The sequence below is a fragment of the Lasioglossum baleicum genome, chromosome 14 (assembly GCF_051020765.1).
Source record: "Lasioglossum baleicum chromosome 14, iyLasBale1, whole genome shotgun sequence".
In the NCBI taxonomy this organism is placed as follows: Eukaryota; Metazoa; Arthropoda; class Insecta; order Hymenoptera; family Halictidae; genus Lasioglossum; species Lasioglossum baleicum.
The window spans coordinates 2,724,077-2,741,429 of NC_134942.1; the positions used below are offsets into that span (position 1 = coordinate 2,724,077).

Here is a 17,353-nt window from a genome sequence, read left to right on the forward strand (position 1 = left end):
GGTGACGACCCTGTGCTCGCTAGACGGTCCGTGGCTCCTGTTACACGATGCGAATCTGGCACTGGCGCCCCAATCAACTCGAGGTTCGGTGGTGGGGGGTCAGTCTTGTTTCACGTGATGCGCTGGCGCCGCGGTGGTAGGGATCGATCGGTGGTCACGTGACCGGCGGGATCGAGTGGTGGGGACGCACCTACTCCCCTTCGGGAGGGCCGACGTAGAAATGCAAGAGCAGCCGTATTCTGACCTGGTAAGTCGCCAGTGTCGGATCGTGACAAGGGGAGTGTGACGGTAGGCTGTCTTGCATCGTCGTTGGACATTTAAATCGGACTTGTTCGAACAAAAAACGAAGGGAAAACGGTTTCCTTCTCGACTCAGAGGGACCTACCGCAACACATATTTTGGCCATCCGTGGACTATCGAGACCTCGCACGACCGAGGCAACGCAACAGGCCGAATTACGTTTATTTATTCGAATTCTACGTGTTCGTCTCCCTCTGTGTCTCTCTCTCTCTCTCTCTCCCGACGGAGTTTCTTATTTATTAGATCAACTGGTCCGTTCGAGAGGCGTGTTCTCCGCGAGAGAGGGCCCCCAGAGAGCATCTTCTAGAAAAAAAACACCGTCAAGAAGAAACGTCAACGAGACAATTTCGAAAGCCGGACCTACGTCACGTTCGAGAGAGAGACAAAAAAAAACACGGGAGATACGACGTCGACGACACGGGACAGTGTGTATTGTGCGGATGAAAGGAAGCAGAACATCGTAACCGTCGCAGCGCGCTTCTCTTTTTTTTGTTTTTCCGTTTTTCATTGTTTTTTTTCGTTCGGGCCGCGAGCACACGCGGTACATAATATTGTTTTCGCGTAGACGGCCTCTAGGCGAGTGATACAAACGGGAGTCATTGCCCGAGACCAAGGTCCTGTACGTGTCTATCGTATACATAGACACAGCGCGCAAGAGGCTCCGACCCCGTGCACGTGTACACATAATAATCTCACCGGTGTGTACGTATATACCTACGATTGTATATATATATATATATATACACGTAATATTTTTGTGTTGAAGTGTGTTTGAGTGTGTCCGGGCCGGCGAGAGAGAGAGAGAGAGAGAGCAGCGTCTTTCCCCGTGGCGGATCTGTGTGAACTCTCTTTCCACCGTATCTTTACGATCGATTCGTGCATGCTCTGTCTGGTCGCGCCGACGAAAAACAGTTTGGCAACGTGGCACGTGAACAAAGTGAGACAACCGCGGCGGCTACGACGTAGACGTCGACGACGTCCGTGATCCAGAAACCGTGGAGGAACGACGACGTCCGATCCAGTGATTAATTATTGACACACGGAATCTTTTTCGATCTCTCGTAGTGTTCGTTGCGAATCACCGAGAGTCAGCGAGACAGGGAGAGAGCGACAAGGAGAGAGAGATATAGAGGAGGCTGTGCTGCAGCCGCTGCGTGCTCGAGAGGTTAGGAACGCGACACGGGAGAACATGGATCTGCTGTGCTGCGAGACCACCGAGACAGAATGCAGAGCCTACGCTGATCCCGCTCTACTTTGCGACGACCGTGTCCTGCAGAACCTGCTGAAAACCGAAGAGAGATACGCACCCAGCAGTTCTTACTTCGAGTGTGTGCAGAGGGACATCTCCCCGCTCATGCGCAAAATCGTCGCCGAGTGGATGTTGGAGGTGAGCCCCCGTTTCCGGTCCACGTGTCGCCCTTGAATTTCCCAAAATTTCAACGCTTTCCCACCTCCGTCGACGGTCACACCGTCTCGAGAACGTTCCTCGGATTTTCCACGATACGTTTCGTGGAAAATCGAAGGGAATCCGTTCTCGGGTCACCGGTGGATTCCGCCTTGAATTTTTCGTTTCAACGAGGGAAGCTTTTTCAGCTCGAGCTTTTCCAGCGACACACACGCCGATCGTTACTCTCCGCGGTTCTCTCGCTCGATATTGACAAGCTCGTGTTGACAGATTCTTCGCCCGAGGTACATCACCGAGGCTCGATCTGTTTTATCGTGGTCGGGTATTCGCTGGGGATTTTAACTTTTAACTTCGTTCGCGTACTGTATACCCTCCGGCGAAATCGAGATGATACTGCGAGCACTCTTCCCTCGTTCTTGAAGCTTGCTGAGCCTAATCGGTACTTGCATTGAGGAGTACATTATCAGTCTACGTTTACTCTTTAGGAGAAATGGTTAAAACGTTTAGAGAATTTAAGAATGTGTTTCCGAGTTCATGAATTTATTGAGGAAAGGCATACATGTAGCGTCTTAGAGTTGAAACAGACAATTTTTATCTTGTACAAAACTGTGCGTTCGCAACAAAAATGAATAGGTTAAATGTTAAACGATAAAAACATTTAAAGAGTTTTATGCTGTGTTATCAACTTCATGAAATTATTATGAAAAGACATACATGTAGCTTCTTAGAATTAGTACAGACAATTTTTTACTTATATAAAACTGCGTAGTCCAATTATGTTAGGGCAAATTTATTCTAGAAATTTAATCGTGGAAAACAAAATTATCTATTAATTATTTCCATGAAATATTTGATTAATGTAGAAACTATAGAAGCTCCTATACAAAATCGCAAAATAAAATGGTGAATCTGCAGAAGTGAACATTCAAATTTCTAACAACATTTACCTCGAACAACGAGAACATTGATCGAGCACAAGAGAATTTGCCGAATCCTTTTGTTTCTCTTGAACACCGACTGGAATCTAATTTAATTCTGGATACGGTGACCGCAGCTTAGGGGTTAAAGTACCCTGAAGACGTTAATTATCGGCGACCAGTTACATAATCGCGCACAAGGGCCGCCTACGTGCAATTATTTGCATCGAACGAGTCTCAACGGCCATAAGATATCGTTTAGCGTGTCCAGGACAGAAAGGGACAGAGCTAGAAACCAGTCCGAGGGGTGGAGAAGGTCGATTCGCGTTGGCAAATGTCACAATAGGATATATAGAATTTTTCTTTGGTCTTTTCGACCGCCCACGAGGCCACGGTCGCGCTTGTTTCGTAGACGAAACGTATAATTCCGTCCGGGCGATCGTTACCCGGCGACATTGTAGCCGAGAGTTCCGATACCGAACAGGTTTGAAACGAGCCTAACCGTCGTTTCGAGTTTAAAGTCGCACGCAACCGCCGCCGGCGAACGTTACGATTATTTTCGGACGTGGCGAGCGGACGTCACGGGGCGTCGAGACGCGTGCGTCCCTCTCTCCCACTCTCTCTTTTTCTCTTTCGAGTTCGAGTCCCTTTAAAATTTAAAAAACATAGCCGACCGTTGCGTAGGTATTTACGCGTTTCGCAGGCCGCGCGTGCCTCTTCGTCCGTTTCACAGTCATTGACGAGGAGAACCGTGTCAGCACGATAAGCGAACGGTTACGTCATTGTGTGCCGTGCAGAACGGGTCTCCACGCCCGAAATATTAATCATGGATTAATTAATATTCCCTCGGTTAAGATCGGAATGCACGGACCACGCTGAAAGAGAGAGAGAGCCGCGGACCTTGCCAGCCATTTTTGGGAGACCGTTTCGTAGGTGGTCGAGCAATATCTCTTAAACTTCTGAATGTATTGTACATATACAGAAATTTAAACATTTCTTCCGATCTAGAATAATTCCATTCGATATGATTTTTTTCATTTTATGGATATGAAATTGGTGAAATTGATATAATACCGCATACGGTTTTTCACGTTTAGTAATTGATACCAACAAATTCAGTAATGTAAACAATATTTTCAATAATCGTACGAAATTTTTAATTGAAGTATGCAACGTGTATTGTTGTGTTAGTAGAAACGATTCTTTTGATATTTCGCACGTATAATTCATTCGGTAAAATATTGTCTTGAGCCGTAACAATTTAAAGGTCCACTCGAGACGCGTGAATTTCGTTCGTGTTTCAGTTTTGAATAATATTCTTCATCGGACAATATTACATCATTGATAAGGCGTACTTTCAGATAGGTTTCCGAGGCTTAATTAGCTTTGCCAAAAATTATTTGTCGGCACGCACATTTTCGATGTTTTATTTCACGATTGCTGAAACCGTGCTTCAGTGGGAAACAATTAAACGAATTAGCGTACTTCAGAAATTTTTCTGATTGTTTATTTCATCCGAAATGGTGTTAAGAAGTAGGTAGAAAATTATTTGTCGGAACTTGTTCATCTTGGACACTTCGTTTTACAATTGTAAAATAAATTAATTCGTGTGAGACACTTTTGGTCATTGATTTTATGCAAAATCGAGTTAGAGACAGAACGGTGTAATATTTGAACATGAATGGAGGTCGGCCTTTATCTCGAATAGCTATCTTTTATTCACGTAACGTCATACATACTGATTTTTGATACTATTAAACAGGAAAGGAACGAGTTCATCCCGCGCACGATCTTATATTACCAAAGTCAGATACGGTGCCTCATACGCGAATTCTATGTGTGTAGATCGCATACAGTAGTGAATGTGTTGAAAAACGAAACCGGCCGACTTTTATTTTCCTTTGCTTATGCTTACTAGGCGTTCGGCTTATACGACCGTGGAAATATTTATTGTATCACACGGATCTGGTTATTGTTGGTGTTCGCAATTCACTTTTGCTTGCGCATAACGTACGGGAACGATTAAACAGTTATAAAGTATATAACCATTTTTACTCATTCTATAATTAGTTGAAGCCCTCGGTGGCAACTACACTTCTAATTGATGTACTTTTAACGTTCGGTAAGGTTTAGATAACACTTATCTCATTGGGAATATATAATTTTTTATCTAAAAGGTAATTAAATTTAGATTCAATTGCAGATTAGCATGGAGCGTGATTTGTATAGGAACAAAATTCTGTTTTACTTTGGGCTCCTGATAATTGGCTGTAAAAATGCTAATTCGGGAAACATCCGCAATCTACTCATTAGGGAATTCAACGTGGCCACCTCGAAGTCGAATTATTTTACTATTGCAACAATTTTATAAAGCGTTTAGAATCTCTCACGGGATTCGTTTAGCTGTTCACGATAGGTTTCCGAAATAATTAATATATTAAATTCTGAGATCACACCTTTTCAGAAATGAAAAATGACGTAGACATTTATATTTGTTGAAGCCATTTCTACACATAGAGAAGAACACGGAGAGAATTATTGTATATGTATATAATTCACATTGCCAAACTACGTATGGTTAATATCTTGAATTCTTGAATGATTAAAATACCAATACGAGAATCCAGAGTAGATGATAAAGGTCTGCTCTGAACGTTATAAATAGACAGCGGATCTTTATGCAATTATGGCTTTTGAAAAGTTTCAAAAAATGCCGGCATAAAAAGTACGACAGAATTTAGTACGATTTTAATTTACTTCAGATCTAAAAAGGCTATTGATTCGAGTTTCTTAAAATTGCAAATTGCATAAACATCCGCAGTCTAGTCCTAAATAATTCTTCACGAAGTTTTCGATGGACGCAGTCTACATTTTCAATACCGCGTTTCCGGTGGGAATTCGAAATTTCGATTTACGTCAGACACTGTCTCTGCGGTTAGGTGGCGACGGATTCCTCGCGTTCGGATCAAATTCCGCGATTCCACCGTTCATTTTTCCTGTCAACGTGACTGCCACCGGGCCCCGCTGACAATGTAGTCCAGCGAGAATGTTTAAATGCCTGTCTCGATGCGTGCCTCGATCGAAATGTACGCGTGTTTCGCGCGCTGACGCTCGCTTCGGCGACAAAGTATCCTTTTTCTTTCCTTTCTTCGTTCGTTGGCCAACGCGGCTAACGGTATAGTCTTTTTTTTGACCACCTAGGTCGCTTCAAGCTTTCACGGACAGGGAAGATCGATATCGATCGTCGTTGGCGAATGGGCCCCGCAATAAATTTTAAACGATCTTTTATTCCCCCACGGGTGTTCGTGTTTGTCATACATTCTACATACATTTTATCAATTGTTTTTCGCGATCTTGATGTTTAGGATTATTCATCCATTTGTTTTTACATATCTCTGGAGGTTCTTGTAAATTTATTATTATCTTGGAGAGATTTCTTGCAAATACTTTACTGTTTTGCTTCTAATTATTAAAATTATTTTGGTGTATTTTATACAAAATACCAGATACATTTTATCAATTTATATAGAAACCTTTATTTTCTTGAATATTACAGTGTGTGTTAAAAGCATAATTAATATTGAACACGAATTGTTTTTTTGGCGTGCGATTCTTTTTCGAAAGTAAGAAGGGAATTCGTAAAAATCGTAGGCTCTTCGATGAACGCAACATTATGTTCGCTTCCTGCCAAATAGATCACGGTCGTACACGTGACTTGTTCAAGAACGCGTTAATTATGAACTCTGATTTCGCCGGCGCGCGAGATAGGAACCGCTCTGTTATAATTCGCGTTCACGGTCGAAGGATCCTTCGTTCGATTGAAAAAATCGATCGCTCGAAGGCGAGAAGCTCGTGACGCCTGAGTCACACGCTTTCTAATGATGTAATTCGCGTTAAATTAGAAACCATCGCGCTCCTTCGCCGTGAATTAACGTCGCCTCGTTTCGTCATCGAGTTACACCGAGATATTTAAACTGGGGGAGGTTGCATGGGTCATTTAATAAATACCGATAAGAATTAGAAAACTATGTAGAGAGAGAGAGAAGGGCCTATCTAATCTGTCACGATAAGTCCCCTAATCCTTATGTAATACAGTCGCGCTAAATCTCCGTTCCGTTACATAATTAATTCTGCCGATCGATTGTTAACATCTCGCGTGACACGTGAATTGGTATTTAACGAAACGCTGTGCAGTTGATAATTAAAAAGCAGACTTTCCAGCTATCTCATTACCGCCACGAGGTTCTATCGCTACCAATAAAGGTCGCAGATAGCCAATCGATTATATCGAACCACGATAACAGACAGGACACACTGAAATCTATATTTTCACGATAAAACATTCCCGACAGAATTAAATCGTACTCTGAGATTTTCAGATTTACTATCGTCGATTGATACTTGAAATTAGAGATCGTGTCCAGACTGATGCAACGTCGAGCAACTTTATCGACGAGACAAAAATTTGCGCTTCATTGTCGACGTAGCTTCAAGCGATGGATTTTCGTTGTCAACGTAGCGATGTACCGTCAAATGCTCACGTATAATTGAGTCCTCTATCGGTCCATCTATCCGTGAAGTCAACTCGTGTGCAGAGAATTGAACGCGTTCCCTCGAAAGTTCTTTGAACACAGCCCCCTACCATCTGCCTAGGGCAGGCTCGCGCGATTAGAGGTTCAAGGCCTAGCATATTCGACTGCCGATTGACGTTTCTGCGCGATTAATTGCACCGATCAAGAGTTTGTAAAGCCGACCTTGAGGATTTGTGTCGCAAGACGTTGACGTCGGCCTTTGTGACTTTTAGGCTCCTGCGAGCACGATTGACAGTGTTCCGCGACATTCTACAGGCAAAATCACATTCGAAACGGAGTATGTAACAATAAATTCATTTGCAACAACCACAATCGTGTGTTCTTATTATATATCGAGAACACACCCCCCATAAAATCGTACAAAAAGAAAAGTACTATTTGAATCCAGTAAATTCATGGACAAATTATTCATAACGACGTGAAAATGAATGTTCTCTCGTGACATATTCAAGTAAATACATTTTCATTAGTATCCGAAGTGTGCAGAGGGATTGAACGAGTAGATTTCGTCGAATTGCTTTCAATTTAGTATACTTCAGTGATGAACGCGTTAAAACAGAATAAAATTGCGTTCTTATTCATTCGAATCTGAAGTGTGCAGAGGGGGGTGAAACAACAAACTGTTCAGCCTTTTAAATTGCTCCAGGGATATGTTAGAATAAATTTGTTTGTGGTTCCTCCTCGTCAAAATGGGGACAGCACGGGGAGTTTCGTGGGTCGAAGCGCGTGGAACGAATTTCCAAAGATGCGAACGATAAAATTGCTCGTGGACTACTTACGATGGACACTCTTTATGGACGCGTGGAATAACAGATTACGAGCATGGAATTAGATTTGTCGAACTGCGGGACTATTATTGGCTGACCCCCGCGTGGTGGCAAACACGATCCTAGGCCTGTTTCTTTGCGTTCCCCCGGTCGGGAATCGAGCGCGTCGAACCGACGGATTAAAGTTTATCGAGCCAGATAACAATGTAGAAATCGACTATCTGAGCCCTCCCGAACCGCGTACGAATGTTTGACAATCGGTAAACAGTTGTTAGAAGCTGCTCGACCGAAGCTTGATAGAGAAATACGTTCTCGAGGTATATCAACGAGTGTACACACTAATAACTTCTGTTCTGTGGGAGATAAAACTAATCTGTGGGATGAATATTCTGGGGTAGTAATTTATGATATTGACAGGGGAGGAGGAGTTTCCGAATGGGGGTGGTTTTCGTGCAAAGAATTGATGCATTGTGTTGGTCGCAGGGAAAATAGATTCGATTTTTCGTAATCAAAGCGATACACTGTTTCATACCTTTAACGCATTCACGCATTGTATATGGAATCAATAAAATGTTTTAACCAGGATTGTGCTACTAGCCCCAGTAGATAGCTTAGAATCTATTTTCTGAATGAACAGATCATTCACAGCCTAATGTCTATTTTATTCGAGTCAAATAAATAATCATTAAATGGGTTAGGCTTCAAAGTGTATTTGATATTTCCATTGAATTTGATTTCCATAAAACTGGGGGCCCCAGTTTGTTTAATAGTTAACATTCGTAACAATGTAGGAGGGCTAAAAAATAATCACTGTGATCATTTTCGTTAGTAGAGCGAACGAATGACTGCATCGAGATTTTCTGGTTGGTAATGTTCAGATCGCTCCAGTAGGACAACGTTGTACGCAGTCGCAATTGCTATGCGCGTTCAGCGCTTTTTGCAGGAGTTAGGATTAAGATAACGGTAGATCTAATTACGGAGCGGGCACATCTGCGGAACAGGCATCGCCTAAGCGCGGAGAAACGGCCATAAATCGGCACCCTCTGGGGGTACGGTTAGGGACAGCGGGTTCTTAGAAACGACCACCTTGGATTCCCGGAGAAAAATGCATTATCCTTCTCGGTAATATGACCGGTCCGTTCACTGAAAATTTGTTGAGACAGTCTGGAAACGAATCTGGAAATTTGGGATCCAGATGGGAGGGTGTTTCAATACCTGAATTTTCACTTTCACCATGGCGCGCTGTAAATCACTTTCTTCCTTTTACTTTCCACCGATGGACTTAGTGTAGGCACCTTGGCACATACTTCTAATTCCATTTTTTAACCTTTTGCACTCCTTTGTTCTATCGCAGGAACCCTGTGTCGACTCACACTCGACGTTTCTTGATTTTTTCTTTACTGAAACGTCTGAAATTGAAAAATAATTCGGAATGTAAAGGGTTAAATCAGTTAGAAATTCAGAAGTATGCGCAAATCGGTAATATTGTCAATTTTACGTGTCTATTCACCGGACACTAAAATATACTTTTCCGCAGAGTTCATCAAGTCGCAGGGAACTGAGCGATAATAGCACAGTCCATCCACATCAAACGCCGTTCAAATTTCTAGACGGATAATTGACGTTTCGACGCTCTCGTAGCGCATAAATAGCTCGAAATACTGAATAATAAATGGTTTATTATATTTGACGCGAGAAATGTTCGCGCAGACAAAGAGCGACCCGAACGAAATTATTTCAAGGTATTCTATCGATCGCGGGAGACCCGTTAATTGAAATGAATGGCCTTTTCACTCTTCAATTTTAAATGAACATCAAATTAAACGTGCTCCATCCGTTTCGGTTTCCAGACTTCCAGATCGCGGATATAGATTACTCCGATTTCATATGATTTCGCGCAGACGTGGCTCGAATAAAGTAGTTTTTAATCCGATAACGATAGACGCGTTTATCGAACAGAATTATTTTATAATGGAAATCGACGAATCAATTTAAGTCATTATCTTAGAAACAATTCCCAATAGTTAAACCGACGAAGATCTTTTTTAATTATTTCTTTACGAAACTTTCACCAAAATATTCGTGACAATTTTCTGATTGAAATGAGTCCCAACACGATATAGTTCGGAGCATTTTTGATCGTGCACAACATGATCTATTGTGTCAGGTGATTATTTCTCGACGAGAAAGTTAATGCACTTACGGGAATTGCATAAAAAAACAATGACTCAAAAATAAACGCAAGTACATCAAATCGCTGAAAAATATAGGCAGGAGAACAATGCTGTTTATAAATAGAGTGAAAAAATAAGTGGAGTGTGATATGTATCCATAAAACAACCAATTTTGCAAATCTAAGCTACAGATACGTGTCCGGTTTCCACCCCCAGGGCAACATTTCAAGCCTCGCCGACCAATTAGCTGCGAATAAACCCACATAATCTCGATCTGAACGAGATCCGGTAAACCGCAGGGTCTCCGAAGTGTTCGTAACGTTAGTGGGCAGGGTCGGCTCCCCAATTTCCGGAATAGGGGTTGACCGAAATTTTCCACTGTGGGTTCACAGAAATGAAATACCACCGGTTGCTTTTGACCGGTATGCGCAGCCATACGAAACGGCCCGGCCGGTGCCTCTCTGTTGGTACGAGGAACTTATTGACCGTGACCAACGTTTCTACCCTTTTCCAACACCCCTTCGCGTAATTGCTTCATGACGCGCGCACCACGACCAATTAGTACCAGCGACTTAACGAAATAATAGTCCGCGCCCTATCATCGATTACACGTCGGTCTTCGAGGGTGCGCGGCTCTACCTCCGCTTCTAACGAGGAGTCTGAGCAAATGTATACCGTTCATAATTGAGTATGCAGTCAGAAACACGGAGAAATACTGATCTCGAGGTATGGGAAAAATTCGGGACCGAAATGTTGGTTCGGTTGGTTTTAATTTATTTGTTTATGTAACTTTTATGAATTGTGTCGTGTTTGGACTGATTTTAATCAGGGAAATGTTACGAGTAGACTGCGGATCTTTATGCATTTGTAGCGAAATTGAGGGAAAATTTCAAAAATTGAAGATGTCAATAGATGATTTTTCATCCATTAAAATTATTCAGGGAAGGAATAACATTCTGCTTGGTTTCTATTCCTTGCAATCGATACAGATAATTTTTATTTTGCATGAAAATCCGCAGTCTGATTACGAGTATTCGGATAAAATAGAATTAATTGATAACTGCTGGTACATACTGAGAGAGAATATGGATTTATATTTCTGCTAACTCTTTAAATGGTTCGTTTAAATTGGGGAAGAAGTTTTGGAACTCGACAGAAGTGAACTTTATTCGAAATTCGAGCTGAGAACCGCAGGCATTCCATTCCACGTCGGAAGCTCGTTACACTCTTCTTCAGCATCGACTCGGTATCGATTGTATCTTCTCCTTGAGAACGCTTCGAAAACAAAAACCGAGGTCTCCGACCTATGCTCCAGGGTGATCGATTAGCCACAGCCGCGATGTTAACTTTTAAAAGAGGAAATCCGGTCTGTGACGCACCCCCTACACGTCCAGCCGTGTTCTGCACTTGTTCCCAGAAACCAGTGTCCCCTTCGCCATAACGTTAACTCTGCCTCGGAATTTATATCATTTAAGAATTGTTTAACGAACTCGATATTTATCGTCGTACGCAGCGAGCGATTCTTCCCCTAATTCGTATTCAAAAGCAGCGAGCAGATTTTCCAAAAGGAAGACGTGTCCAAAATAACGAAACGCGTATATCCACCAAAGAGATACATATATACTCTTCCCACGAGTATATTATAAATATTTAATTACCTGTAAACTTCGATCATCTCACCGAGGCAAAGACAATACCAATCGGCTTTAACAGTCTCGACGAAAAATGGCTAAACACCGGGGAGCGGCGTTAATCAGTGCTTCGTATTCCTGCAGTCTACCATGGATCTCTGTTTCCAGAAGCGCAGGTAACACAGCAGAGCCCGCATTCCAATAGGCGAAAGCCCAGGTACACAGTGCCCTAACAGGCACCTAGTGCCCTAAGTGTGGGCTAGAATAAGAACTAAAGAGGATAAACGCACCCCGCGTCGATATATTCTTAATACCAACCTGCTAGATCTTTTTTTAACATTTTTTAACATTTCGTTTGTGTACCGAGATGGGTCATCCATTCCCGAGCTTGATTTTTTCTTTAGGCTTTGTGCAATTTTAAAAATTTTTGATTTTTTAAAAGTGAAACATTCACCATCCTATTCGTCTCGTTGTTCTAATTAAAACGAGCCCAAACACGATATAATTCCGATCGCAATTACTTGCGCAGAAAGCGATGTTAGGAATTCGTGTACCTCTACCGTAAATGTGAACTCCGACGTGCCAGACTCGTGACGAAGGCACTTAACAAAGTCTAACAAATATGAATGTTACGCGTTTCACTTTAGATGACATAAAATTTGATTCGTTTGTAATCAATAGATTGCGGATTTTATGCATTTATGACAAAAACGGACAAGTACAATTTAAAGCAGTGGACATGTTAAAAATATTTAAGCACATCAATGTATTTGTTTCAGCTTTATAGGATAATTAAAAGAAGAATACAATTTTTACTTGGCTCCGGAGTCCTGCAATCAATGCAAATATTTTTTATTTTGCATAAAGATCCGCAGTCTAGTAATCAATGTTTAAGCATTCAATTAAAAGCAGGCATACCGAAAACAAATGTTCTTTTCCCTTTTACGTTTTAATCACTGTGAGACTGCAAAGAAAATGGCACGGCAAGGGGTTAAAGATTCATTGACGAAAAACGAAAAAAGAGGAATTTTGATTTTCGTCCTTCGTTGCCGAACGCCCGAACCCTAACCCCACTCTTTTTCTATCGCTATCATCCACTACAAAAAATATAGTAGCTCTTCCAGAACCGTCGCTCGGCAGACCCGACGATACGACAGTTACGGAGAGAATACTGTATTAGTTGAACGAATCAGCGAATGCGTACGATGTTCAGTTGCGGAGGTCCGAGATCGACAATTCTAATCTGTTGTTCGATGATCGGTGGCAGGTATGCGAGGAGCAGAAGTGCCAGGACGAGGTCTTTCCCCTCTCGATGAACTACGTCGACAGGTTCCTCTCGATCTGCCCGATCAGGAAGTCGCAGCTGCAGCTGCTGGGAACTGCCTGCCTGCTTCTCGCCTCGAAGCTGAGAGAAACGGCGCCGCTCACAGCCGAGGTGCTCGTCTTCCACACGGACAACTCTATCACCCTGGATGACTTATGGGTAAGTGCACCACCTTTCGTTCTTGTCGTATTTCCTGTTGGGACTCGAGATGGGGGGCGAGCAATTAATAGCCACCGCTGACTGTTATGGATGATGCTGCCGGAGGATCATAATGGAAGTCCGGGAACAAGGATTTCATCCCAATCCTGATTTTCATGAGATCTCCTCATCTTTCCTGGCTTGGGTAGCTAACTTCATGGGGATTGACGAATTATTACTTTTACGAAGACGAACAACTTTTACGAAGTTGTATGTCACTCTTGTATTACCAAAAATTCTTTATACTTGCTCATTGGTTTTCGAACGATTGTTTCCAATGGCTTTAATTTACAAACGCTTTTTGAATTTGTTTGAACGGAGAGAACGATGTGGTAAATATTTGAGATTTGAGAATAGGTATTTAAGGGCCTGCTTCGAGAAGAACGACCACAGAACTACAGATAGTCGTTGCAAATACACGAACCTCGCTTTATTATTACCGATAAAATCCTATTGGTAAACATTATCAGCTTCCACTTTGCTTTAATGAAACGTACTGAGCTTATCGTTAATTGTGCAGTTTGTTGACGATAAGTTCCAGGTATACTGGTACCCTAAGTAGGTTCTCTGGCGATGAGTTACGAACTTTTGTTTGCGAGTTTCGTCCATCCTTTTGTCACAGAGATTCACCGATTATGAACAGCTTACCAGTCTATGTACAATTAAAACATGCAGTTCATTGTAAAATCTCAATATGTGACAATATGTGAATATGTTACAATCATTGCGATGATAGTCAAAATTTCATATTATGTTTTATTTATCAGAAGAAAGAATTATTGAATTCCTTCAGAGTAGAATATTCATTTTCTTTTTTTAACCCCAGTTTGGAAGTTAGGACCTGAAGTTAGAATGACCTAGAACATTAAAAATGTCTACGATGATCAAAATTGCATGAAATGTGGGCGATTTATCAGAAGAAAAAATGGCGGATTCTGTATATATGTTTTATGGATTCACAGCAGAGGTTTGGAAGGAACAAAGGAAAATGTCTCGGGTGGAAAAAAACCGTGATTTTTTCGACTCTCGATCGCGATTTCAAGCCCGAGAAATTTATCGAGCGTTTTATCACGATATCGAGTCAAGTGTCAGCTGGGTCACGCAGCCGGTTGTTCGGTGAATTTACTTTTCCCTTAAATATGTATCGCGGTGCGTATCGATCGTGCATGGTAATGCCATGAAACTTTCATAGGGAAAATTTACGGTACAGTAACTCCCGTGGCCATTTGGCGAAATCAGTGAAACGGAGCGCTAACGTTTTTGTTTTCCTGTCGGCTCCACGTGGCCATTATTAAATGGCCCAAGTCCACTCCAGTATCAACGATAAACGTAGAAGCTATCTGTAGTCTTTTATCGATCATCACATGATTCAGCATAGCTCGTTATTCATAATTAATTCTTTAACAAAGTTGCCTCATTTAGTCTCGATTTCTTTAATCAAATTATCAATTTCAAACTTCTGAAACAACATTTTATTTGTAACTCGGAATCCTGTTCTCTTGGAGAAAGTGATCGTTTAATTGCTAATCTAATCGTCGCGAATTTATTATTGCGTCAGACTTCAACTTTGATAAATTAGTTGATATCGACAATGTTGCTTAATTGATCGAGTGATCGATGGTTTGGAGATTGTTAAAATATTCGAACGCGTTATTCAAATGTTTAGAGGAGTTCTTTTGTTAGGTTTTTCTGGCAGTGAATTCATAAAAATGGGAATAAATGTCTTTGACGGAAATTAGAGCGTCTTGGAAAGAGAAATAGAGTGTGTTCGTTGAAGATACGATGTTGATCGGCTCTCTGTGAGTCACGGTGTCACGAGGAAACTGTCGGATAGTTCGCTGAAAATAGTTTCCGGGGGCCTCAGGTTCGATTTGTGCGACTGGAGGCGTGATTGGGGGCGTTGGAAATTGCAAAACCTTGTACAGATCTGATTTATCGAAAACAGTTGTCCTCTTCCAGTTTATGCGACGTCGTCGATGCGTCCATTTTTCCGCGTGTTACATCGATGAATCTTGAGTTTCTGTTAACACGATTACCGGGAACTGTTGAACACGTTCTCCGATGTATTCTAACCTTAGTATGAACGATTTGCGTGTCTTATTGGCGTGATGGGAAAATTACAGCGTCGAGTGCTGAATCTACTGCGATTTCATTTTGTTGCTTAATTCTTCAGAGAGACTCTGAAGTTGCTCCGAAAATGATTTACGCTCTAGAGGCAAAATTGCTCTAAAAATCATTTACTTTAGAAGCAAAATCACTGTAGAAATTATACCTTTAGTGGCAAAATCGCTGCAAAAATGATTTCCTTCAGAGAAAAGACTGCTCTAAAAGTTCTTCGCTTATTTCGTTTCACGAGTCGGAATTGGTTAGTTTGGTTGGTTCGAGTGTGAAATGAATGGATCTCTCGATCCCTCTTCCGTACTGCCGTATTTTACACTGACATATTGGTCACCGAAATTTTTTGAAATTTCCCTGCCTCGAGGGTCTCAATGATTCGAGAATAGAATTATTTATGTTAGAGCGCATAGACACAACTGTGTGTGGCCTCTGTTACACAATTCTGTTGATTTTTTTTTATGGTGAGACACGTGGACGGAGCCGGTGACACCGTCTATTTTCGAATCACCCGTTTTTCCGAAATAAATACAGTATAAAATCATTATTATTAACAAATTTCATCGTAATCCATAGCTATTAATGTAAAATCTCGTATTATAGTTTTGACACTCGTTCATTCGTGTTCCGCTTGAAAAAAGATGAACTTTTATTCTCATAAAGAATACATAATCTAAAACTTTTGAGCTGGAGTGTATCATTCTGGTAACCGAGCTCCTGCTGCACCTTTTTCCCGTCGCAGTTATGCAGTTCCGTCGAGCACGTGACTCATCATTGGACTGCGGACTTTTATGCAAATAACACAATTTTATGAACTAGTTTGCAGAAAGATTTAAATACAAGCTTCTCCTTTCGTAGCAGATACTTATTATCATAATGCTAACATGAAAAGAAGAATGCCGAGGCGTTAAATTTCCTAAAATGGTTTATTTTATTTATTGTTTCGAGATTTGAAATGAAGTAGAACATTTCGAATAGAAATGGCACGGTTAAGTGGGAGGTCGCTCGGGAAAAAAATTCGAAAGACTGTCGAACGTAGAGTGAAAACGAAATTACAACCCGATCAAATTCCAAACTCCCAAGCATAATAACCGAAAAATTCTCTGGAAGCAGCACGGTTACTTTCTATCCATTACGGAACGCATAATTCGCGCGCCGAAACGGCACGGCGGCACCGGTGTCGAGTAACAAATCGCGCGAGCACATACCGCCAGGGAAACCGGAGTGTTTCGCAAATAAAGAATCGAGCCGAGCTTCTGCTCGGTTCAGCTTCGCTCCGCTCTGCTCTGCTCTGGAAACTGAGCCTTCTAAATACTTCCTCGCGAGGAAACCCAGGAGGATCGATGGCCAGTGTCGCGCCACGAATTCCCTGCTTTTCGAGAACATGAACGCGTAAACCGGGCTCCCCGGGCAAACAAGAGATAGCCTAAGCAAGCTCGGATAGATAACAACTCTGATACCGGGGAGCGTTATTTAATTTCCAGCCACTCTCGGCTCGCTCGATCGCGGCACCTACGTTACTCCGCTTTTCGCCTAACTCGCCTAATAAGGGTGGTTTGCGCACGATTCGTTCCGAATCGTTTGCCAACCTTCAGAAAGTCAATTCTGTTGTGCTCTTTAACCTCTGGCACACTAGCGCACATACACACGTGTGTGTAAGTTTATTTTATTTTTAAAATTAAAATTTGTTCGACAACAACAGAATCTTTCGACAGTAAAGAGAAAAAGTCCCCTGAGGCGCCGATTATATTTTAATCAAACGTTATGAGTACATGAAATTGAAAATAGTTGGAAAATTTAAAAAAATTGCAGATGTCAATATCTGATTTCTCCTCTATTAAAACCATTAAGGGAAGAAATAACATTATTTTGCATAAAGATCCGCGATCTAATTATCACGCAGGATGTCCCGTTTAAATCGACCTCCTCG

At 41.8% G+C, this 17,353-nt stretch overlaps 1 protein-coding gene across 1 annotated transcript in view; it reads left to right on the forward strand.

Moving 5' to 3' along the window:
- Positions 1-221: 221 nt before the first annotated feature.
- The window catches only part of Cycd (cyclin D), a 63,691-nt gene continuing 46,559 nt past the window's right edge, over positions 222-17,353 (forward strand). The window contains exons 1-2 of the mRNA XM_076437691.1: positions 222-1,687; positions 13,054-13,269. Of these exons, the coding sequence (XP_076293806.1) occupies positions 1,490-1,687; positions 13,054-13,269 (414 nt within the window). The 5' untranslated portion in view covers positions 222-1,489. The remainder of the gene's footprint in view (positions 1,688-13,053; positions 13,270-17,353) is intronic.